Here is a 26,311-nt window from a genome sequence, read left to right on the forward strand (position 1 = left end):
AATGTGTGACTTTTTTTCTTTAAAGATTAGTGAGCAGCTTCGTGTTTTTGGATAATTGAGTGAAATTATGAAGTAATACACAGACAAATGTTATAGATACAATTTTAATATTTTATAAATTTTATGCGATGACTGGTGATGTATTTTCCCCGTAAAAATTTAATTTTGTCAATTTAAGGACACTACTACTGCTCGTAAACATTTAGGTCTATATGATTTAAAGCACAGCACCCGCATTTGATCCAAGGTGGGGAATTATAATTTACTTAGAATGTACTAAACAAGAATAATAAATAACAGAAAAAAATGGCCGGTTGGAGAGTGTGATTGTTCCTTAATAAAAAAAAAGGCAGATTTGGTAATCGTCCCCACCGACTGCTTCCATGTCCCCATCTCCTTTTCTGCAGCTCTGCTTCTTCTCTTGCCACTTATTGTTCTTCTGTCTTCTTTCTTCTGTCTTCTTTGATGGTGTGCTTCTCCCCGATATCAGCTCCATTGACCAGTATCTCTTAAACACATATTTCTACGTTGATAATATAATTACGTTTTTATTGCCAAATACTTTTGGCCTTTCAGTGTTTTGATTTTTGATTAGATCCGTTCTAATATATTTAATTTATTGTTTGGTCCAATAAAGTATGTACGGCGTCTGAAACTGCCTTCCACGTCAAATATACATGTAGTTTGCTATTAAGCACATTAGTACTTAGTCTTAATTTAAGCTTTTTTTTCCGCAAGAGAAATAATATCAAAACGAAAGATTTTTTAGAGAATAGCCTGTAATTTAAAGATAATGAAACAACAAATTCATCTAAAATATTTGAAAGGTCTTTTAAGCAAGATTAGGTGAATAGTCATTGCCTGAGTAAGCAAGTGCTATTTATACATTTGTAATAATGTTCTCTTGTTTCTTTAATCACAGAGGAGAATTTTTTTTTTGCAAAATGAACTTTAGTTAAATGATTAAAAATGGTAAAGATTGCGGTGTTCACCCAAGCAAACATATCGTTAAGTAGGTTTCATAGACGATGATTTGATAACTCAGTTTCTCAATTAAGTAGTGACATAAATGGCTCCGTTACCAATGGTTTTTTTTTTTTTCTTAATCCTGTTTTGTTCAAACCTCACATCATTATTTCGGCTGAAATTCTGCCAGTTGTTTATCACAGCTGGTAGAACTTCATTTTAACCAACTTAACCCTTCCCCGGTGTACATTGTTTCTAGCAGCTCTGGATGAATAACTCAGCTATATATTTTTATGAAAGAACATGAAAAGATTTTGTTGCTCACATAGATGCTAATTACTTAGCAAATCGTAACAGAGAAATAACAAAGGAAGGGATCGAGAATCTAAACAAGTGTTGCTAAAACATAGCATTTTCTCAAATATAATTGTTTCTGATATTTAAAGACAATATTTTTATATATATATATATATATATATATATTCAGTGTACATATATACATACATACCTGGTTACCCCAAGTTTGACCCAGAATCTCCAGTTGAATCGCTGCTTCCTTGGGTCTCCTGGCCACTTTCCTCTTTCCCTGGGACAGGAAAGCAGCATTTGACCACGCCCATTCCCTGCCCTGTTCCCGCCCACTCCCAGCCCCCACATATAAGTAGCTCTGCCTCTATACGTGTTTAGCTTTACCACGTAGTGACGTCCAGAAGAGGGAGAGTTCCAGGTAGCCTAAACTGTTAGGAAAGATGGAACTTTTCTATAAATATATATAATAAAAAGAATAATGCAAATACTGTACTGACTTGGGAAACATTCCAGGTTAAAACATTTTTGAGGAACAACTAGAAATGGTGTCAAAAAAAGAAAAAAGCATTATTTTTTTAAATATATTAGAAAACATTTTTTGTGTAGGGATCATCCAAAGTTCAAAGCTATGTATGCAAACAAGGAAGCCTATATAATTGAAGGCAAGGAATGAAAAGGTGTCAAGGGATACCTTATGTCGTTACCTGAGTGTCTCCTATTAGAATTATTCAAGTGCATCAGAAATCACACATACCTTTTAAATACAGAGAACAATTTATTTAGAATAATTGACATGAGTGTGTATTGTGTTACATTTTTTATTTGTTTTTTTCATAATACACAGCTGTATAACTAAATTAACGGATATGGCCTTACCATATACCACCAGATGCATGCTTATCATTTAAGCATGGTCGCATCACTGGAGACTTCTGAATGAACAGAATAATTGACATCTCAAGGAAGAGTATCTTGTAATTGAAGCATTATTAATTAAGCACCATGTTTAACTGGAAGTTACACATTCATAATGGTATTTCTTTTTTTTATTTATATTTTGCAGTTCATTATTTTCTGCTTAATGAGCTTCGCGAGACAATCAGCTGATTTAAGCCAATGTAAAATAAGATGATAAGAGAAATGTATTTTGTAAATACCTTGACATATTGACCTTGATTTATGGATTCCCCAGACTCCTTTTGAACTAATTTCAAATTAGAGTTGATGTATAAATTATACTTTGATGTTTTCTAAAAATCATGCATTGCTAGGATTTGCACTGGTTTGACCGTGAAATTCACGATGATGTATTGTGACTTTGACTGTATGAGCATAAAAATGAAGTGATGCTTACGAAAATACTACAGCAGTTTTCCCAAATTCTACATTTTATAGCTCTATACGCGATGTACAGATTAAAATCAGCAACATGTATGTATCAGAAAACCTCAATATCTAAAAAAATATCAATATCACAACGTTTCGGGTCCCCTCTTCCAGGTGGACTACACACCAAAAGAGGAGGTGGCATCTTCTCATGACGTCAGATGTGGGAAGCAGCGAATTGCCTGAGATAATGCCACATTTTGTAGACTTTTTGACAGTACGTGGTTTCCATATGGGATGCTGGATGACATTTACAGTAACAGTGACTTGTGCTACGTTGTTTGAAACATCATCAGCGTTCCAAGCTCCAGGATGAATGGCTAACTGAGCGAAGTGGTTCAGTTATTAATCTATTAAAGTACCCAGACATGTAGAGGTAGGTAGGGTATCATCTTATGTGCTGAAAAGGTTTTGATGGTACTATAGCTAGTACAAGTGGTGGATTTAGTTATATACAAACACAATATGTAGTATTATTGTTTGTTGACTAATACATTATGATCATATAACATCATGCATTTTTTAGAGTCCCGCATAGACTTCAATAATAAGGGCCCTAAGCAGTTCCTTAAAGGGACACTCCAGTTTCTCAGGCAGCCCATTAAACGTTGTATGTACTTTTATATGCATTATGTAAACCTAAGAAAAATAAAATGTAAGTACTTGCCTTTTGGTGGAAGCTGCAACTTCAAAGCTGTAGCTTCCCCCTCTGCTCTGTGGTCCCATGATTCACACCCCTGATTTGTTGCTTGAAGTAGCCAATCAATTGGAGCACTTACTGCACGTGAGCACTGGGGTCTTGTTGGACTGGATGCAGTCACCGAGCCAGCACTGGAGTAGACCAGGGGAAAGCATATCACATGCCAGGAGGCATGTTCGGCTGTACACATGTTCTCCAGAGCATATAGCTGGGGGTGAGGGGATAAGGAGAGGGGTAAGTGAGTATGGAAGGATTCTACAGATCCCCCCATGAGTTTGCAAGGTGGACACCATGTAAGTTTAAAGAGACCTCACCTCACCGCCATCATATGATGGCTGATGGCTTATCTAATTTGCATATCGTAGTGCAAATTGCATCCATAGGCATCATACATGTCTAATGCTAGTTGAGACCCAAATTATCTGCCCCACGAGTTGGTTTACCCATGGTTACACTACCTAAATCCTTTTTAAGTCTTTGACATGTTGGAAATGGAAGGTATAATGTGTGTACAAATATGCTCTGTCATTCACTATAAATTACAACGTGTTTGAAACAAGAGAAACCTACTAATTTAATCTGAAACCCTTCATGCAATAAATAGCACTAGCTGTCTATCAGTGCGTTGCCACAGCAACTAATTTTCTTTCTGCAACAGGTCGCATTAACGCAAGGATCAGTAAAATAAAAAAAAATAGAATTGGCCGGTAACGCTAGCTATTCTTAGGGAAAAAAAAAGATTCTATATAACATACGGGCAACGACCTCACATTACACAGGAATTTTGGGATGATGCATTCTGTTCTACATAACGAGCTTAGACATGCCGTACCTTAACCTATGATCACCTACTGGTTTTGAGCTTTTTTCTATTTTCTGTTTTATGTCTGACTTTCCTATTTGCTTTCCTCAGTATATATTTTTCTTTAGCATTAATACATGTACCAAAACCAACCCAACCAAAAACAGACAGCTGATTAATAGACTGTCCTTCGGTGCGTCACAAGTTTTCTCGTGGGCCTTGTCAGTGAGGTCCGGTTGATAGCCTTGTAGACGCACTGTAGGGCAGGCTATTAATCTGCTCGGGGTTACGTTGTTCTCATGTAATCATGAGCCATGGACCTCCTCGCTCACTTGTTCCTAGATGGATACTGGCTGCACTCCTGTGATGAGGTTAGGGAAAGTTGAAGAAGATGCCTTGGGTTAGTGGTTTTCCAAGTTTATTGGTAGAAGCTATATAACACATTATTAAGGGAAAAAGGATAAAACTGTTTAAAATTGATGTTGATTTTCTCGTCTATAAATTAAGGTTGTTGGCTGAATCAGCAGCTGAATCTTGAATGCAAGTCTATCAAGTCATTACTCAAGTCTGTTAATTAAAGTGACAGTTAATTTACTTGTTGAGTATTTCTATTGGGAGTTCTATTGGGAGTTTTATTGGGAGTTCTCGGTCAACTACTAAGGCGTAGAGTTAATTTAGTTAATATGAAGTCCTTTTTTAAAACTTGACTGCAAACCACTTAAGTGGAATTTCTATGATGAGAACAAGTTGTGTGTTGTTTTTTTTATCCCTCTCATTTTATTTACCAAAAAAGTGGTTTTTAAGAACATTTTGATTTCCTCATGCAGGCCAAAGGACTAAATCTATTAGAACCAATATGAAAAGTAGAATCATAGAAGGGTCTATTCAATAAACTGAAAGCGTGAATCCGAGCTTGGCTGACTCCGGGTGAAGCGCCACTTCTCGGGATCCCTAATTATCCCCCAAGCCCAGTGAGCCGCTGGGTAATTAAATTCAGCTGCGATTGGAAAAAAACCCCAAATATTCTAATGAATATGCAAATTGTTTTGCAAGTGTTGGCTTCTGCTTTGTGGGGTTAACCCCTAACTCGACTCATCACTTGACTTTTTTTTAGTGAATAGTCTCCAAAGAGGCATTTTACTTCAAAAGAACTTAATTGTTTTATTGTTGACAATTCAGTGATGTACAGAGGAGGAAGGGACAAAACATTTAGGCACAAATGTATTAGACTGAATTTAGACTCCTTTTGAATATTTCTATCCCTAATGGAATTGCTGAAAAACAAACAAAAAATAAACGAGGTCTGATAATAAATGGATGTTCTTTATAAATCAAAGCATGATTAACATTAGGATTTAATTATTTTTAAACAATGGGCCCATTCACAAAAAACACTTGTGCTGAGGTTTTATTCAATACATTAATCTGGCCATATTGATTAGACGATGTCCCTTAAGATTTGGAGATGATTTATGAACCTGCAATTAACATGATTGCTATTATAGCATATTAACCCCTTAAGGACAATGGGCGGTCCCTAAACCCATTGAAAACAAGGCATTTTGAGCCCGTACATGTACGGGCTTTGTCATTAAGGGGTTAAACAATTGTAAAACAAACCCCGAGACCCGATTCTCATAAATGACTCCGAAACTCATAAATCATTGCGACGTAAGGACTTTAAAATGAAATATGCATTAAAGGAGTGTAGAACTACATATTCAGCTACGACAACCAAATGAATTACTAGACATTACTTATATTAAAAAAAATATACCAACAAAATACTCAAATTGCAGAACATAAACTTCGTCTGGATTTGCATTGCTTGCTTAAAGCTGAAATTCTTACATTTAGCTTTCATTTTAATTACTGTAAGTTACTGATCCAGGGAAAGGAAATCAAAAAGCAATAATGTATGAGTGCAAATTTTCTTATAATGAATATTTTGAAATAACGGGCTTGTCTAACATTTAGACTTTACACTAAAAATGAAGATCGCGCACTAAAATCATGTAAGCAATTCCCAGGTAATAAATCCAAAAGCAATCGCTAACTACTCAGATGCTTGTATACATTTGGTTAGCAAATGTCATAATCACGCATACAGCTTGAGATTATTCTTTGTTTGCATTCTAAATCTCTGTTGTTCTTGGTAACATTAAAAGGAAAAATTTGATTGCCTCAACAGAAGCTCATTGCAGCCAACTGGTAAAGCCAGTAGCCAGTGAGCACATATGTTTGCTCATGTTTGTTTTGGGGTATCTTTAACCTTTTTTTAAAATAAATATTAAGTGGGTAGTGAGTAGAAGGGCAAGTGGAAAGAGGGTGGATGTGGCCAAACTGCTGCCTGGAGGAAGAGTCAAGTGACCCGGAGACTCCGAGGCCGAAGATGCAGAGTTCCCAAAATAACCAAATTACAGAAAAATAAACTACTTCTGTATGTGTGTGTATATATATATATATATATATATATATATATATATATATATATATATATATATATGGAAAACTTTTGAAAGTACAAACAAAGGAGACTCTATTGACTAAAATTAAGTAGATCCATTAAGAAGAAAGAAATTAAAGATTACATTTTTAATAGATTCCGCATAGATGTCTTGGGAATGTATTGATTGAGCCATTTGTTAAGAAAATGAGCTTGTAATTGCTTTGGAGAAGCTTAGTATCTTACACTATTTTCATTAGATTTTTGTAATAATGTCTACACGCAACATGGAAATAAAACAAGAGAAAAAAAATTGTTATCAGTTAATATGAGAAGAATATAGACAAAATACTTAAAAAGAATGATAGTTTGTAGCTTTATGGGTCATCGACTTTGTCTGCCAGAATACCCAGCCTGGAGATTAAATAAATAATTTATGTAGCATTACATGGGGAATTTAATACCAAACTTTATAATATCACATAAACAGGTCTGTTTGCAGCAAACCAACATATTGGTTTTATCTTCCTACAGAAATAATGGTTTTGAACACGTTTTTTTCTAAATGTTTTGTAGGTAAAACATCTCACATTTGCTGGTTTAATAAATCTCTGGTGGAAACTGTGCTTGCTCAGATGAAATTATACCCTACGGTTCTCACCGTTAACAGTCTTTTCTGTATTTCGGCCCCTGATTCTATCACGGGTAGCTTGTGAATCACAATGCTGCTGAAATGAATGCGGCTGGGTGTTTTATAGAATATTATGGTATATAGTCTTTTCAGGAGAAATGCAATAACTCAGACTGCAAATATTATAATTGAATAAATCTATTTATTCATCCATTGACTTGAGTACAGTTGGCTCAATATTGAGTTTACAAAAAAACAAATTAACACTATTTAGCTACATAATTCCTCTAGTTTTACAACTTTTTAACCCAATTTTGCCCCTTTCCTTTATATCCCGAATGTCCTTGAGCAATCAGACACATGAGGAGAAGGTCGGCTTATATCGAAAACCCGAGTTAACGCGAAACAATTGAACATCACTTCACTATGTCAACTCGAACATTGTCTCATCTGTTTATTATTAGAGTTGCTGTGCAGTTTATGTTCTTGTATTAAATTGTGTTGTTTGACTTAATGGCTGCCTACTTGCTGTTGACGGTAGTTGAGTTGGCAGTCGATTGAAGTCTAGTCTTGTTTAATTAAAACATGAAGTTGGCGGTTGAATGAACATTTGTAAATAAATAGTTTTCCATTTTAGCTAACGTGATGGCGGTGGACTGAGCAGCTCATCTCAACTTTTAACTCAACACAACCGAATATTATGAGAAAAGAACCCGGAGAATCGTTCCGTGTAACATGGGAATAATAATGTGAAATTGTTTTCTCTACTACACATCTTTATTAAGGTGTATACTTTGAATATAATGCAGCCTACTCATTCCTTGTAGAAATCACCATCGTATGTTTAACAAAGATTGAAATTACATCTTTCTTTAGGTTTTCATGCAATGAATTCCATGTCAACATTTGTGAAATCCTGCCATTTTTGTGAAGCCGTGAGGTTCTGTACATTGCCTTTTTTTTTAGATCAGTGTTATTTTTTGGATGTACAGATATTTGAAATAAGTGTCACTAGAAGAAAATTAAATAAAATTTCAAGGAGCATATTAATCCTCGAATTCCCTCCTCCGCCATTTGCCAAAACTCACTAAAAGGGAGCAGTAACTCAACAATGGATCCGACTCCAGACATGAAATGAATATGGCTGCTCCTGTGGTATACATATATGGTGGGTTCCTGATACATTTATGTCGCTCATTTTCATCTCTAAAGGGTTTTGTGGAGCATACCGAACTGTGAAATTAAGGATTTGTGAAGAGTGGGCAATTAAATGTAACGATCAATCAAGAAAGACCAATCCTTTAGCGCTAACCATGTAGGAGGAGCTCAGTCGGCCGTACATAATACATGTTTCATTTTACCCTTTTCTAACCCAGTATTGAGATAGGAATAAAATTGAGCTCTGTGTCGAAATCTGTATTCTTGTCAACTGAACTTCTGTCTCCCACGTTCAGTTTGACTGCAAATTCCCTCCACATCCTGCAGTTCATATATATATTTAGAGTTTCGAAACAGTTGGGAATGTTCTGAAACGACTTCACAGTAAGAAAAGAAGACAGACATATATATTGTAAGGCGTCTTGGATGCAGCAATTTTGTTAGTTTAAGGCAGCTATGGGATCAATGCGATTTCACTATATGGTTGGGTTCAAAATACCTGTCTGTCACCAATAACTGATATGTCCTCTGCGGTCGGTGATTACGCTAGACTCGAATTTGATTCTTCTTAATGCATCATTCTTCAAGATAATTTCTGTTTAGCGTTTCTTTACGCTTTGTCCTCTGGCAAGTGTTTCAAAGAATTAAAATTGGTTTGACTCGATGAGGCTGGCTACAATATAAATCATTAGGTTCTATCATTAGTATTGATTATAGTTTTTGCTAAGAGCAGAAAAGTCTGATTATGCCGTTACTAAGTATCCAGTCAAGCTAGAATGCCTAATTTACATACTTTTTATTCTTCATTATTCATTTTAACATTTTTTTTCTTTTTCCTTGCATATATATTTCTGTGTATATATATATATATATATATATATATATATATATATATATATATATATACAAAGTATATTAGCATGAAAATTGGGTTATTTTGCTATTGGTTCTTGTAAAAAAAATCTTTTTTTTGTGTACTTTTATTCTGGAAGTAACTCTAATCTTCGTTACTCTCTTTGGTATGATCTATTACAGTTTGATTTATTAGATTATATGTACGCTGCTCAGACACAGGCTTTGTGATACCGTTTTGATAAGTATACATGGATTGATTTAAGTATCGGAGCTTTGTAATAGTATTTTTTGAAAAACCCGATTTAACCCCGTGGATCAGAATGAATTTTGACGGACTTAATGTTTGTTAGCAATCGGTCTGCACAGGCTTAAACTGATGCTATACAGGGAAGACAGTTGGTTGTCATGGAAACTGTAGTTCGGTTTTTAATTCCACTTTGTGAGTAATGTTAACACAACAATGACGCGTTCTCCACTACAAGTATCAGCCTCTCTAAATGTCAGATTACATATCTAAAGAATTTAGGACTCTCCATTTCCCATTCTTCAATCTGCTTCTATTTAGCATAGTTTAACCCGCAACCTTGCAACCGCTTCTCTACATAAAACAACTACTAGACCGGTGATTGATGGAGTACTCCGATATTCCTTTCTGATAATTGCCAACTCAATCGTTCAGTTTATGCAACATTGTTTTTAACACTGCAGTTGGTTCAACTCTCAGAATCAAGACTGGGGATGACTAAGTGACCGTGGCATTTTAGGGCCAGTGGGCGACTAAATGACGTACATGAGACCATCAGACGGATAAGTGCAACCACATGTTAGCCTTTTGTACTCTTGCGGTGTGTGATCACTCTGGATCTGCTGGAGAGGCAGTTAGGGTAAGTATGGGGGGTGCAATCGGCCAACCGCCCACCAGGCATTTGCCCAATGCGCCAGATGGCAGGCCCAGGTCTTCTCAAGATTGTGTATCCTTCTATGGTCCATATGACACAACATCTGCATGTTAAAAACTTCACCAACTTCACTATTCTTCAAGAATATAGTAAGTTTCCTTAGATTTCCTTGGACTAGGCCAAGGGCAGCATGTCCATGGGGGGGGTTGTCCTCTTGAGCAATCAGATCCCCCAGTGTCCCGCTGCTGAGTGGGCCAGTTATAAGGCAGATCTCTGATCTTCTGAAAGGCCTATTTCCACCATGGAAGACTGTGCCATTTGAGACATGGAGCATCAGTATATGACATCATATCTCAGCAGAGAGAATGGCAGCCATGGAGCGGGCAACTGAGAGTGCTGCTCTGGGTCACCACTGTACATAATGAAAGTCACAGTTTAGTAAATAACCCTTATTCCACAGACAGGAATCAAAGCAGATGTGTATATGCTATGCAGAGGATATCTGCATTTTTCAAGATATTTTAACCCTAATAAAACATTATGAGGAAATCCATTTTTTAAAAATTATATGGACTGCTCTTCATATTTTCTTTTTCCTAAAAATCGCTCAAATTGAGTTGAAAAATATCGACCTTTCTAATTCTTTACTTGCAGCGCTTCCAGTAAATGATGCGTTTCTCTTAGAATTACCTCTCCAGGGAAATGACCTTGGGTACACGCTGACATTTAACAAACGAAAGCTCTCGTCTGATTTCAGTGGTATCCTTGTTTCTCGTTCCGCTTCGGGCATGCACCTTTAACCCCTAGGGATTACCTGTTCTCCATGCTTCATGTAAGTTGTGCCCGTACTACAGTGTGTTTTATTAAGCTCATGATGGGGTTCTATGTTTACTTATCACCCAAGACGCAATGGATAGGAAGCTTACGCCATTCACATTCTAGACTATAAATGACAACTAGCAACAATGTTTCCTTGCTTCATTCTAAATGCCATGGACCTGTACGATAAAACTAATTCTGGACGTCACTGTCCGCGTCTTCCTGCAGCGTCTTCGGGTTATTCAATTAACGGCTGCCACTTGACATCAGTCAGCTGTATATTTGTATATGCGACGGCTACACTTACAGGTTACCTTTATAGGTCTAGTAAAACTTCTACATCTCAGCCTTCGACCCTCTAGTTTTAGAGTACGACCTCTTGTTGTGGGTAGTTTTTGGGTTAAATAATTTCCCCCCCTATGGTTTATTTTCTTGTTCAGTTTATTTTCTTCTGAATTCTTGGAAATCCCAAGTTACGTTGCACCAAACTGTTTTGTTGTATTCCAAATTTGATAGAAACCCGACATCGTGTTTCGGCTACGAGTGCATTCAGCGAGGTTACGCCTCTAGAAAGCTAAAGATTGCGGTTTACAAAGCAAAACAGTAACAGTAGGTTTAGATAATTTGATAAGTTGCTTGCTGAGCCGCGGAGACTAACTGCCCACATAGTTAAATCTTCTGCTGGGAGACTAGTAAATCAAAGCGTAATATCTTAATGGTTTAATTAAATGCTGGTTGAGCAATGAAACCGTCAAGTGTGGCTGTTTGGTTAATGAAAATAATTTATACGGTTATGTTTTTTGGCTTTTTTACAGACATAACACAGAGGGTGGAATTTTGGTCCTCAGAGGTAGCTGACTGTAGCTTAAAATGGTGTAGATTTGCACCTAAAATTCTTTGGTAAAAAGCAATGTATTAGTGTGGGGTCTAGGGCAGCACCCCAGCTTCCCTCTGCTCTCATCTCTGCGGTCTCTGGGATCTCATAATCGGGGGCATCATTCAGATAGACAAGCGGGGCACAGTTGTCCATAATGCATATGGGCCTGTTGAGCAGATCTTCCTTGGAACCGGACCATTGCGCAGTTGCACACTTGGGAGTCTGATGACCTCATAAAAAACTGTGCCTTATTTTTGATGACTGCTTTTGGTTTTGGTTTTGAAGACCAGATGGACTGCTGTTGTCTTGGACCTGCAGCGTGTTCACATATCTTCTGTCTTTCAGTAAGATAAAACCTAGTGATAGTAACACCAGTAGGCCATTACATCTATGCTGTTAACCCTTTAGTTTTAGATGATAGCCCCTTGTCCTACTATTTTCCTTCTCTTAAAAGTACTGCCCCCTCTATTTTTTAACCCCTTTATGTATTTGAGTGTTTCCGCCATATTCATATATACATATACATATTAAGATTCTTAGTCTATCTTTGCATTTTTTGTTTTGTGGACCATGCACAGTTTTAGCAGCCCTTACTCAGACCGTTTCCAGAATATCTTTACATACCAACATTTCTTTCCTGGATCCTGGGGCAGAGGGGCGTGGCCTAAAGGGGGCAGGGTCACATACTCTGCATGACCATACCTGGGAACTCTGGGGCTTTGCACCACTTCTCCGGTTCTCCGGGTCAAGACCCGAATCCTCCGGGTTGTGGGAGCGGGGTCTTGAACGCCCTGCTCCTCTACCCATTTTCCCTTTAAATGGGGGTGTTTCTCGCTGACATCAGCGGGAACGCCCCCGACATCAGCAGAAACGCCCCCAACGTCAGCTAGACCTCCCCCTGATGTCAGCAGGACCGCCCACTAATGTCAGGGGAACTCCCACTGACGTTAGCAGGACCTCCCACTGACGTTAGCAGGACCTCCCACTGACATCACGGGACTGCCCGCTGATGTCAGTGTGCAGTCCTGGCCACATCCCACAAGTGAAGGCTCCGGGTAGCCGGAGCCCAGAAGTTCCCAGTTATGTGCATGACCCTGCAGCATTGAGCTCTAGGCTACCCGGTACAGATACTGGGTAGTTTGAAGCTCATTTACAAGCGTTTAGGATGTGTGTGTCCTAGACATACCCAGTTACAACACAATGTTGCCTGTACACACGAATTTGATGGGACAGAACCCCTAAAAAATGGGAAATTCTGGACTGGTATATCTTTATTCTGGAGATGAGTGTCTAGACATGTACTTTGTGTAATGTCTGGCCAGAGACTTGCAATAAAGTAGCAGAACCACATCGCCCATACATCTGCTGTATGTACCATGTACAAAAAGAGTAAAACATTTAGAATACAGTATGTAAGTAAGTAGAAAAAAAATGTGCTTTTCCGTCCACCTGTATAAAACCCATTGTGCATGATATTTCCGGGCATCATTAGCTATTAATTCCTCCGCTACTGGAATTGCATATTTTAAATATAAATACCAGCCTTATAAAGACAAAGGTCACAGCCATTTTATTCATACAGTCCACAAATAAACAATGGGGATTTCAAGTGGTTTTGGGTTTAATTACCATTATCCATCATATTCCTAGTATACAATTTACAGAAGCGTAACAAGTGCTTTAAATAACAGAATAACCACTTTTTACACACAAAGCTCATCAATGAGAGTCTCTGTCACCTAAACACCTTCGAAATAGCTGTCAAAGCTTTCTCCGTTAGAAATAATGTTCCCAGCTGCATCTGTGAATGCGGAATGCTGCTTCATACGAGCCTATTCAGCCAGAAAATACATCTTCATGAGGACATTTAGCATAAACCAAAAGGTTGTTCCTTGTTTTTGTTCATGCACTCTCTAAAAGCTTTATAAAACATTAATTCCTACTCACATCTCTATCATATGCAGTCGTCGGATGACCTTTCTTTTATTAGAATGTAGAGAGAGGAATTAGTTCTATTAATTCTTGTAATTTATCTAAAGGTATCTACAGATTACCTATATAGGCGCTGTAGTGTTGCCTCCCAATTAGGGTACTACACTCGGTTGGACAAATGTCCCCAGTTTTGTAAAGCTCAGGTGGAGCGAGGCTCGGACCAGATATCTGGCACACAAGGCAAATGCCTGACGTACAGCAGTCCGCGTACTCATGTCCGGCGGCAGTTCAGATAAACCCTGCCACACACTACCTAATGTAATTAGGCAGCCACCAGCCTTAAAGTGCCAAGGACGCCTCGTCCTCCCCAGTCTGGCCCTGATTGGAGCCATACTAGCCGTCTAGACTAGCCTGGCTAATCTCAGTCCTGGACTTGGAATTAAATGAAATGCAATCATCCTATAATGCACAGTCCATGTATCTATGCTTAGCTACTAGCACATAGATAGATAGATAGATAGATAGATAGATAGATAGATAGATAGATAGATTGAATGCAGCTGACCTGGGGTATGTGCCTAGGTTATCGTGCCTAGGGGCAGAGCCCCTTCATCTACAGCTGGGTCCCTTACCTTACAACAGCAGAACATTGCTGCTCACAATGTAAGTTAATACAGCTGCACTTGACCTTTTGTAGAGAAATGTGAGAATAGAGCCCCCTTTACAAAGTTTCCCACGCGTCCCACCATTACTAGTATGTTTTTGGTTACCCCAAGTGGTGGTCACAGAATTTTTGTAAATAGTCTGTAAAGGTGATAATATCTTATGGTTACCGCCATCATTTCTTTTTATGAAAAACAGTAATAAAATATACATTTCATCATGAAGGCAAAATCGTCACCTTCATGTGTTCGCGGTCCTGCTGCTGTTCTCTCGTGAAGTGATTATTTATTCCCCTAGGCTATGAAGGATATATATTTTTTCACCTTCTTCAATCTGACACATTTGCTGTTACTAACCCCCAAATGATTGCAGCTATTGGTAATTGGAAATTCTTTTTTGTTTCTCCAAAAAGAAATGCAATACATTTTAATTATCTCCTACCAAGACTTTTTCAATATTTTACTTATTTAGAGTGTTAGAAACGAAACACTTGTTTAAGTGTGATAAATAGCTACTTTTTGTCTTTAAATGGAAAGCAATACATTGTTTCTTCCTTTGTCTTTTGCCAAAAATTGAAATTCTCTTCTACGATTCTATCCCAGGCAGTAAGGATCATGCAGAAATCTTACAAAAACTGTTTGTAATATACTCCCATTAATGATCTTCTGAATGATTCCATGTGCTTATGGCAGTCCCAATTTTAGGACACTGTTCCTCTGTCCCGGGTAGCTACCACACTGTCCCACTTTTCCGGGCAGTGGGGAGCATGAGCTGGTTGGAGTGGTCCTTTGATCTCTCCATACCAGCCCAGAGAGCAGTTGTTGTTGCTGGTGAGGTGGCCATACTTCATGCCCTGTCCACTTCTGAGACCGAGTCTTCTCTGCTTCAGTCCTGTCCCTCCCTGTCGTTTGCCGCAATGTCCAACACAAATGTGCCAATTTGGACACCTGTTAGGGGTGGTATGGTTGTGACAAACTCAAGCTCTAAATGGAATGGGAGAGAAGAGAAACACAAGATATAGAGGTGGTGGGAGATTTAGCTAGTTCCACGGGTGAAGATGGTATCCATGGATGACATTTGGCTGAATATATTGAAGTGGAACATTATGGTTAGTGACCTGCAACTCTGGATATGGTGGTGGGTAGTGGCCTTCATTGAATGACGCTGGTTGACTAGATGGTTAGTACCGCAAAGCTCTCTGACAAGGTCCATAAAGACATGGTTGGAGGAGCTTGGGGTGGAAAAACTTGACGGGCCGCACAGAGCCCTGACCTCAACCCCATCAAAAACTTTTGGGATGAACTGGAACAGAGATTGTGAGCCGGGCCTTCTCATCTACCATCAGTGCCTGACCTTACAAGTGGGGTAAAAGAATTTTCTCTACAGGAGGTGGAACATTTACCCGTTCATCTTTAAAATATTCCGACATCATGTATAAACTTTTACACGTAAATTTCAGTGGAGTCCTATTTTATAATTTTAAAGTTAAAGACCTTTCTGCTTTATACTAGTGTGAATAAAAACAAAGGGATATCCAAGGGCTGTTCCTCAGTGTCTTGTAAGACTTATTAAGGTGCTCCTTGGAGGAAGAGTAATGACATTTTGAATGTCAGTGGCTTTGTTTTACCACTGATTTATCTTTCATCTTCAATCTCCCATATGCTTTTGATGTAAAATCACTCAGAATCACATTTCTTTGTAAACAGCTGAAGTGGTTTTAATGAACTCCAATTTTATATAGATTGTATAATCCACCAAAAAAAATAAAAAAAATTATGTATATCACGTTCCTTCAGTTTATCAATATGCTCTGGCATTCTTTTATTTAATAACTACCCATCAGTGCATTCATATATATTTTTTTTTTCAGAGAGGAATCATAATGTTTCCCTTGTTTAACCATAAAGCAAAATCATCGAGTCATTAGTTTTATGGAATAACATTTTAAAGATTTCTCTCCAGTGATCTGGACCACAAAGTCTTTTTTAATGTTATTTTTAAATCTTTTTTTTTTTTAGTTTTTTTTTTTTAAAAGAAAATCTCAATGATGTTAATTGCACAGCTTTAATACAAGGAATGCTTGGGGACTAACCAAGTAAATCCATATGGAAAGAGCACATATTTATATTCAGACTATAAGTTATAAATTTATTTTTTTTATATAAATTGAGTGCATTTGGAATCCTTTGATGAATGGAAATAAAATTAGCAATATTGTAACAACGCAGTGTAGTTTCCAATGGATGGACCAACGGGCTAAAGACCGTTTCAAAGCCCTGACTGCTGGCAATTAACGGCGTCATCCGAATGGCTCTTGAGACCTAGACAAATACTGATTTTGCCATCTCTTTCCACTTATGATTTCCTTAAGTCATGGCATGGCTCAAGAAATTGTTCAGCTCTGTGACATGCCAAAGTTAGACCTTATGGATAAGCTGGTCATAATAATAAGTTAAAGTCTTCTGAAGTCTTTTGCCGGCCGAAGCTTGGAAGATTGATCAACAGAGCAAAGGCCAGGGTAGGCAGCAGAGAATTATAGCTCATACAACGAACGGGATCAGGGTAGGCAGAAATCCAAGAAGCCAAAGATTTTATGAAAGAAAACTATAACTTAAAACAGATCCATATATAACACATTAAGCTGGAGTCAGTGTCTCAGATAAATCATAAGGAACTGAATAGCAATCTTTCTTCAATTACTTGTTTTAGATCTTCTCTCCAGCCCTGAATCTGTCCAATTGTGCACTAAGGGCTCAAAACTGCTAGGTTTGTTCTTTAATTTACCAAATTAAGTAATACTGAACAATACATTAAATTGAATCAACATTACAAATAATGTTTCTTGATCCCTGGTCCCTTCCCCCGTCTAGCCTTCCGAGAGTTAAAGGGCCGTTCCAGCGACTCTATTAGTCGCCTGCAGGGGCCTTCTCTAGCATCAACCAACAAATGATATGTCATATTCGCCAGAATGCAGGCGTGCCGTCTGCAAGTAGCACCCTGCAGCCCCTGAGGTTCAGGGGGACCCCGAAAGTCTCCATGGTACACGAGCGGATCCATTAATGCTGTCACACGTGCTGCTAATCAATTCTGTACCAGACAGGGCAAGGTGTGTGTTATCATATCTTATTTATGTGAAATGATGGCAGAGGGCGACCCCTCAAAATAGCTGGGCCACACAATTTAGTGCCTCTGCTAGCACAGTGTATATAGAATGTATTATCCTTGCCTGTGAGCGAACGTTTGCGGATGACTGGTCCACTTTAAGTTTGCCGCAATGGCTGTTATATTAGGAAGGCCACATGCTTTCCGCATGGTTGTGTCTCAAATGGACCCCTTGTCTGGTCCTATTTTCGCACCACTGATGCAGCCAATCAGCGGCAGGAAAGTGTTTCCATCGGAATCAACGGGATCACTTTCTGTGCATGCGGAACTCTCGCTGTTCTATCGCTAGAAGTAAGAACCCCACATGGGTGCTGGCAGCAGAAGACGTGTTCAGCCTGATGCATCTCCTGGAATCCCAGAGAAGCACATTCATAGCGGACCTTCTGCAGGATCTCCTATGCATTTCCAAGGGGAACCACTCGGCCAGCATATGCATTAAAGTATGATGACCGGGGTGATCCCATATCAAAACCAGCAAAGCATTTGCAGAAGAATGTGGGTCCCGGTCAGAGAAGTAATCACTTCTGATGGTTTTGTCTCTAAGTGCCAAGGAATTTAGCTTTGTTAAGAAGCTTTGACCCAAGGAGAAATCTGATTGCCTTTTTTAGTCAAGAAGGAGTTTTTTTCCCCTGATGGCAGAATTCAAAGTAGCTTAATTAGGGGGTTTTCTTACCTCCTTTTGGATCAAGAGTAGGAAGGTTGGGTAGAATGGCTGAACCTGATGGACTTAGGTCTTTTTTCAACCTTATATATATATAAATATATATGTTAGGGAGGGCCGTATGCTACCTTGTGTTTAACTGTAAATAGGAAAATAGGAAAGATTCCAAAACCAGCAAAGCATTTCGAGTTTTAAGATTTTCAAAGTAAGAAACCATTAAATGATGTCACTAACATTCATCGACGGCACATGGTAGCTATATTTTCAATATTTATCCGATAAGACTGGCTAAAAAAAAATGATATTTAAAGGATATTTTACAAAAAATCCCAAATTGCCGGGTAGGGAGTGTATAATCTTGTATGTTGATTCAATATGGTGAATGATGTGCATTAGTACATTTTCCAGTCTCCGAAGACTGAAATAACTATATTTATCCAACAAAGTTGCCAAATTACTGAAAGGAATCAAATCGGCCTGCTGTAAATGATACATTGATATTTGTTTCTGGATGACGCTCCGCGCTTACCTAAATTATAAACTCCTTTGAAATTGATTGACCAGATTTGCGAATGTTTGTTGTGTGGGTGTACTGCTAATATTTATGCGTAAGCTTGAAAGCTGTCTGGAGAAGGAAAGCAAAGACCCGCTGGCGATTAAGTAGCGTGGCAACTGTTTAACAATGCATAGACATCGAAGCTGTTTATGTATTTTTTTCCTCAAAATACCTGGCTTGTCCGCCGATGCAAAGGCTGATCCCACATTGACAGCTTGAAATTACAAACTCCTAATTTATTAGCTTTTCCTGAGCAGCTGAGGGCAAAATACAAGTTGTTGCCCATTTTTGGTTTTCCAAAAAAAAAAAAAAATGATGGGCATACACAGGTGTTCCATTCAAAGTGCCGCAACATTGTGTCAATTATTACGCCGGCGATTTGTGTTGATGCTCAAAATGTTTTATTTTGGTTAAGCGTACATTTAAAAAATAGCTTATGGAAGAAAATTAAACAAACTCAGAAATAAAGAGAGATCCTGACATATGCCTATTTTCGTTACTCCTTTTCTTAAAGGGGAACTTCCACCAATTTTCTTGTTACTAGTATCAATTTTTTTTTCCCCCAAAAATGTTGTGCTTTTTTTTTTTTTTTTTAAACCAGTTTTAATTTTTGAATAATGTAATGCTTTCAGGCAGCTGCATATGAGACATTGATATGTGTTCTCGATCTGTTATCTGAGCCCAGGGGTAGGCAAACTTCAGCTCTCCAGGTGTTGTGGACTACATTTCCCCTGATGCTTTGCCAGCATTATGACTGTAAGAGCATTATGGGATATGTAGTCCACAACACCAGGAGAGCCGAAGTTTGCCTACCCCTGTACTAGACCAACACTCATACTGCCTGCGGAAAACAATGGTATGGCTCAGTCTTAATCACCCAGTCAGGCACATTTTAATGAAAGTGTATGGAGGAACGGACTTCATTAGCATTGCCATAAAGAATCAGGTCAGTGAGGGGGTTTCAACAGAGAAAGTCGCCCAAAATATCAACAATGGCAGCCTCCAGGTCAAGGAAGTTTATTGGAACAAAGCCAGCTTTTGCCATTGCCGACCTACAAAAACAATTACAGCACTTTATTAGTAGTTTATTGTTTCTTTTCCTATAGTTTACATTAATTTACATTATTTATTTATTCCTAAAATCCTTTAGTGGAATCTAACACGGTTCTCGTTTGTATCTCCATCTGAAAATAACTATAGACGTTTCCATACTTCTTTCACATATTTTAATAAATTCATGTACGTTGTGTGTTTGGTATTTAGTCTCCATGCAAAAAAAGACTTCCCAAAAAGATATTTCTTTTTTGTATAAAATCTAATTCCACCTCGGCTGCATAACAAGCGAACTGAACTGCGATTCTTGGAAATTAAATTCATTGTATCTACGCCCTGTTGATAAACTTGCTGAATAAGACATCTAAGACAGTCATGATTGTAAAAAGGCAAAGAGAAAGCGATGGTTATTTAAACGCAGCTACAGACGGTGAAAGATAAGTTTTAAAGTTGCTCGTCGGCTAGCACTGGAACAAAGCTTTCAAGTCGGAGGCTCCCACCTCCTGATCAATAATACAGATTCCGATGTAGCAGCCGTTGATGAATAAGAAGGAGCTGTCCGAGGTCCTGAACGCTCTCGGGCTATTACGTACAGACTGCTGTCCCTGGTGCTGGACGCTGCATTCATTTAAAGGGAAGCACTATGAAAATTACATGAACAGAGAGAACTCGGACGTTATAGCCTATGGGCTCCCGGGGTTTTTTTTTTTTTAGTTACCAATAGTTCTGTAGGTTTTTTTTTTTTTTTTTACATAACTGTACGAATGTGGTATAGAACTTGTTTGTTTGTTTGTATAGAACATTTGTATGTATGTTTTGTTTTCTTTTGTATACATTTATATATTAATAAATAATAATAATAATAAAAACAATAGTTCTGTAGGTATAAGAGAAGTGTATAACTTCATGACTGGGATCTACAAGTTATATAGATAGTTAAATGACAGTTTATGCTACATAATCATCTTATTTCCAGTAAGAATGGGAGCAATCAAATATGTAAGTAATTATATGGTTGCATGTAATTATACTATAGCCAATGTTAAACGATATGGCAGCAGAAAGGAGTAAAATGGTTAAGTCTATTTAATCGCAACCGTTTGTAACGAAAGGGATGAGAAACTAAAAGAAGCGCTGTCTCGGCCTTTAACACAACTTAATCCATTTGTTACATTTTCTATGAACGTTAGTTTGTCAATCAGCGTCATTGTCTTGGAAATACGTAGTTTCAAAGTTTACCTTTGGACAGCTGAGATCTGTGGCGGATTGTGGCGTCATATAATGACGTTCTTGTTCTTAAGTTCTCTCCCTTACAAAGACTGCCTGAATCTATTAAAAGCCATCAGCAACTTAACAGGGAACATTATTATTATTATTTATTGTTTTATATAGCGCCATTAAATTCCGTAGCGCTGTACAATGGGTACTTAATGGAAAGAATAATCATGCAGGTCACGAAGTTACATTGGTTGGTCACATGGTTTACTTCTAAGCTGCGTTACTTGTTTATATAGGGTATTTAATTTTAATTACCGTGATCTCATTGGGCTCCTTTTTTTCTCAGTCCATCTCACTTCTTTATTGTTCTTTCTTCCCTTTCTCTTTCTTTCATCTTCTTGTTTATTATCCCCTCCTGCCCAGAAAATAACACCGGCAAGCATCCACCAGCCACTCTCACTACCTGCACACAACACTATCGAGGAGCTCCTCACCCCACCCGATGTACAACACTGTCCAGCAGCTCTTCTCAGCACACAACAATAATGGCCAGACACTTGTCAGCTTGTGACTTCGCACTCACACTGGGGAGGACATACATCAAAGATTAAATCATCGTGCCCCTCACTTTATTTCCACCTATTCAGTTACAGGGAACCTCATCATCAAAGGTCACATTAGGCTCTTCAGAAATATGCAAGTTTATGAGTAGAAAACAAAGCACAGACTCAGCACATACCCAGCGAATACCATTCAAAAAACACAAATTTGGGGGTTTTGGTAATTTTTGTTCTAGCAGCAACCCAGGAATCTGAATGTCTATGCCTTTTATGCTTTTCAGGTTATGTGCTCCCCTGTCATCATATTTTTTTTGCTGTGCATGTTTGCAAATTTAAGGGTAACTTTCAGAAGCCAGTGGGAGTTTATTTACTAAACGGTGAGATGCTTTACCTGTACATTAGGAAGAGGAACGGGGGGGGGTGAGTCTCTTCGGAAAGAAGACTTGAGCCTATCATTTATAGATACAGCGCGAGGAGATAAAAATGTGTCATCTTGCCTACCGTTCACTGCTTAGTGAATAAACCCCAAAGAACATGAAGAGGGAATTACTATCACCGGTATTACTGCACAGAGCGCTACACAATAGGACCTAATGGATTAGACTGTGGATGTAGAATGAAATAAAATGTCACCTTTATGCTGTCGCATGCAGCAATTTCAGCTTTTGCATTTATAGTGAATCCCATGTCTCTCTCTTTTTTAATTTATTCATTTATTTATTCATTTGTTCTTTTCCGTTACCAAACAGAGGCTTCCTTCCCAAAATAGAGTTAACTCAGATTATGATAAAATTCTTAATTACGGCTGCAGCGTAACTTTATAACTGATAAGTAAAGGCCAGGTATTTACTGCTCGACACAAATGGTTAAAACACACGTCTGTGATAATAATCATTACTGACGCAAATGCCGAGAGAAGTATTTCAGCAATATCAAGAAGATATTTTAAATAAAATTAAGTACATTGTATATATTTTTTAATAACAGCAAGGCAGACTCTGTTTGACAGCAAACCAAAGAAAGTACCTTGTTCTCCGTTATATTCATTCATTTATGCTGTTTTATTGACGCTTCCACTTGATTGGGATTGGATGAGACAATAAACAAAAAAAATCTGTAATAGGGAATGGATCAATAGCTTTGAGATGCTATTTATGAAGCCGTAAATATGGCACCTATGTAATGGACCGAAGACACCGCAGTAATTATAATATGGATATCTACCTAGCCTCGGCAGCAGTAACAAACCCACTGAGAGAGGGCAGAAGCTATGGGGCAGCTTCATTCCTTGGGGAGTCCCTTTCGATGCACCAACACTCCCATCCTTCCTCTCTGATTTCATGTCCAAGTGCCCCTGATGTCTTGGAAAGGCGGTGGGCAAAGATCTGTACTTCGCAGGGGTAACTGCATTGGGATGTGATGTCATACTTGGTGCCCCAGATGTCTAGGAAAGGTGGAGGTGAGGGCAAAAACCTGTTCTTTGACAGGGTGATGTGGGATGTGATGTCATACTTGGTTTTCTCAATGCCTAGGAAATATGAGAGTAGGGGCAAAAATCTGTACTTTGCTGGGGTAAGTGCATTGGAACAAAATGTCACGCCTAGTGCCCCAGATGTCTAGGAAAGGTGGAGGCGGGGACGAAAATCCATCCTTTGCCAGGGTGACTGCATTGGAGTATGATGTCATACCTGGTTCCATCATTGAGATGAGAGAAAGGAATTGCAGCCGGTGCATAGAAGCCTCTGCTGATCCTATCTGCACCCTCATTGACCCCAATAGCTACACCACCCAGGCGTTCTCAAACATCAGCCCCATAGAGACATCACAATGTGCATTCATATTTAAAAAATACATATGAGAGACAGCGAAGCAGAAGGCATTTAAAGTCTAAAAGAACACGGGGGGCAAAATAAAGGAAACCATGGAGGCATTAGGAAGCAGCCTCATATAATCATGTATGCATATAGATGACTACTGTTGCACCTTGGGGGACTTCTCCTTGAAATGGAATGTGTAAACTCCGTAATTATACATAATGACAGAACACAACAGATAATAAAAAAGAGAGCTTAAAAAAAAAAGGAGTGTCTCATATATATATATCCATCGCTCAGCTACTAATGTAAATTGTGTCTGAAATACCCCAATTCATTAACATTTATTTCATGCTGTGCACCGACTTGTTTTTAGAGGTTTACCACTTGTGACGTTAATCAACAGAAAGCTCTCTGTATGGTTGACATAAAAGAAAGATTAACTCCTTAAGGGCCATTGTTTCTGCAACGTTTAATGGAATCGTGTGATCTCTGCGATCGGCCATGAAATATATCCCCACGGGGAACTCGCTGTATTTGCTTGCTTTCTCTAATTAAAACGTTTTATTTTTTTTATTTTTTTTTATCATTCTCCCTTCTTCCGGTGGTTCAATAGTCCATCCTTTTCAATGTCTTTTTTTTTTTTTTTTAAACCAAATGATGTCTTCTTTACAAATGTGTAGTTTTGCATTCTCCAGTTCTACATCACCCAGTACTTTTTAATATTTCAGTATTTTTCCCCCCGAACGGTTTTCACCCCCCCCCCTTTTTTTTGTGTGTGGTTACAATGCTTTAATCTAAGTTGTCTGATTCTGTATTAAGTGAAGGAGAAAATGTGGCGGAGGTTGTCTCTTTAAATCAGATCTGCAGTGTTGATGGACCCTCTAGCAGGCATGGTAAAAACCATTCTCACCTCTGCAGCGGGGAACTTGACCATACCGACTCACACATGCAACGAAAATGCCTTCCCTCTTAATATGCACTCTACCGACCTTATTCCCATGGTTACTGCTGCTGCTTGTTACCGTTGCTTCCATCCTGCAGGAAAAAAGGAACTAGAACACGTATTCTTAGTGCCTTACTTTAAAACATAATGAAAGCCACCCTGTTGTGACTTGCATTTTCAATTTTTTTTTTTTCTCCTTTCTCCTTTTTTTTTCCTTTTTTTTCTCTCGCTCTCTCGATTCTTTCTCCCTGGCGTGGCAGAACACCGTAGCTGTTGCTTCTCTCCATTTGCCACGGTCTGCTTTCGCACGGTCCCTGCAATCTGTTGATAACTCCACTCGCAAGCTACGGGTTATCGTCTTTCGTAATGGTAAACTCTTTCCTATCGCCGGGAACTCATCGTATGTCACAGATGATGGTAGACGTCGGCCAGTGGCCACGCCAGCTGTGTTTTACAAAATAGGTAAGTTGCTCTTTTTATTTATTATTATTATTCTCTGTTTTTATCTGCAAATTTAAATGCCTAGCCCCAGCTAACAAAATGCAGATGTGCATGAATACTGAAAAGGAACCTGTTAAATAAAAGTAAAGATTTTAAGGTATTCTAAGCAAGACACCTTTCACTTATGACCTGGACAGGGTATCGTACGTCGATCACGCAGGTAAAGCTTTTTAGCCAAATATAATAATTCTCAATGATTGCAGTGACAATATGAATGGTGCTTTTTTTGCACTCTGCACGTTGGTGTTCATTCATACGGTTCTAGACACGAACGTCGAATCAGAATTTTATTACAGTAACTGCAGACGGCAGAAGGAGAAATCTCTTCTAGGGGATGTTTCTTGAATTCCTTACATTCTTAAGAACAAAAACGTAAATCAAAGGGATTTTTGCCTTGGTAATTAACAATACCATGGACTGCTATTTTATGGATTGAACAACAGATGCAGAATGATGTCTGTGTTTTTGAGAGAGGCTACGATCTCTCCCTAGAATGAAACACCCAAGATAAATAATCAAGAAACTTTCAGCGGATCCACTAGGATTGTTTTTTTTTTATTTTTTTATATATATATCATGATTACCGGTATTCTGTGATAATCGTGATATATTTCCCGGTTTTTCCACCGATCATTTATTTTATCTTATAGATGGATACAGTTTTGGGAACCTCACCAACCCAGTGACAATTGCCCTGAGACACTTTACGGAGGGTGTAGACCCCATTGCTGCATTTTGGGATACTGACCTTCCTGGTGGACATGGGGGCTGGCGTGGAGAAGCCTGCCACCTAATCTCTTCCGTAGCCAATATTACCACCATTCAGTGCGACCACTCCGGTAACTTTGCCGTGCTAATGGTGAGTATGTAAAGTGAAATCCGGGAGGGGGGGTTGGGGGGGGGGTGAGGAATTCAATAATTGTGCGGTGAACTATATGTTAACGGGAATCCCTTGAGAGTAACTCAAGCTTGAAATTTGCATGTCTTTAGGGAAAAGTTAAATGAAAAGGTGATGAAAGATCAAGCCGGAGGGTTGCATTAGTTTAGTACTTAACCCCTTTTTCGAGAGCGGTGACATCAGAATTCTGTTGGTTCGCATTGTTCGGCTGGCTTTAATTAGCTACGAGACCACATGGGCCTGTCCCCTACCCATGAAAATTGGCTCTAGAGAGCAGACATTGGATTTATTGCTATCATGGACATTTACATTTGTACGACGGCAGTCCAGGCTTCTCTCTCTCGTTCTTCTGTATCAGTTGATTCCGAGAAGGCTGTCTGCTTGGTTTCTGTCTTGCTCTGTGTTGATCATACTAATTAGTTGAAGGGATACCGCAATGTTGAATCATTTACATGGAAGGTGGTAAAACAGACCGTGTCGAATAGGATATGGCTTTGAA

General features: G+C 38.6%; 1 protein-coding gene across 1 annotated transcript in view; it reads left to right on the forward strand.

Moving 5' to 3' along the window:
- Positions 1–26,311, forward strand: part of LOC149288665 (adhesion G protein-coupled receptor A3-like) — a 166,064-nt gene that overhangs the window by 81,638 nt on the left and 58,115 nt on the right. The window contains exons 13-14 of the mRNA XM_089491379.1: positions 24,674–24,875; positions 25,565–25,773. Of these exons, the coding sequence (XP_089347505.1) occupies positions 24,674–24,875; positions 25,565–25,773 (411 nt within the window). The remainder of the gene's footprint in view (positions 1–24,673; positions 24,876–25,564; positions 25,774–26,311) is intronic.

This window comes from Sceloporus occidentalis, unplaced genomic scaffold, assembly GCF_023333645.1.
Source record: "Sceloporus occidentalis isolate IW3139 unplaced genomic scaffold, rSceOcc1.0.p SCAF_50, whole genome shotgun sequence".
Taxonomy (NCBI): Eukaryota; Metazoa; Chordata; class Lepidosauria; order Squamata; family Phrynosomatidae; genus Sceloporus; species Sceloporus occidentalis.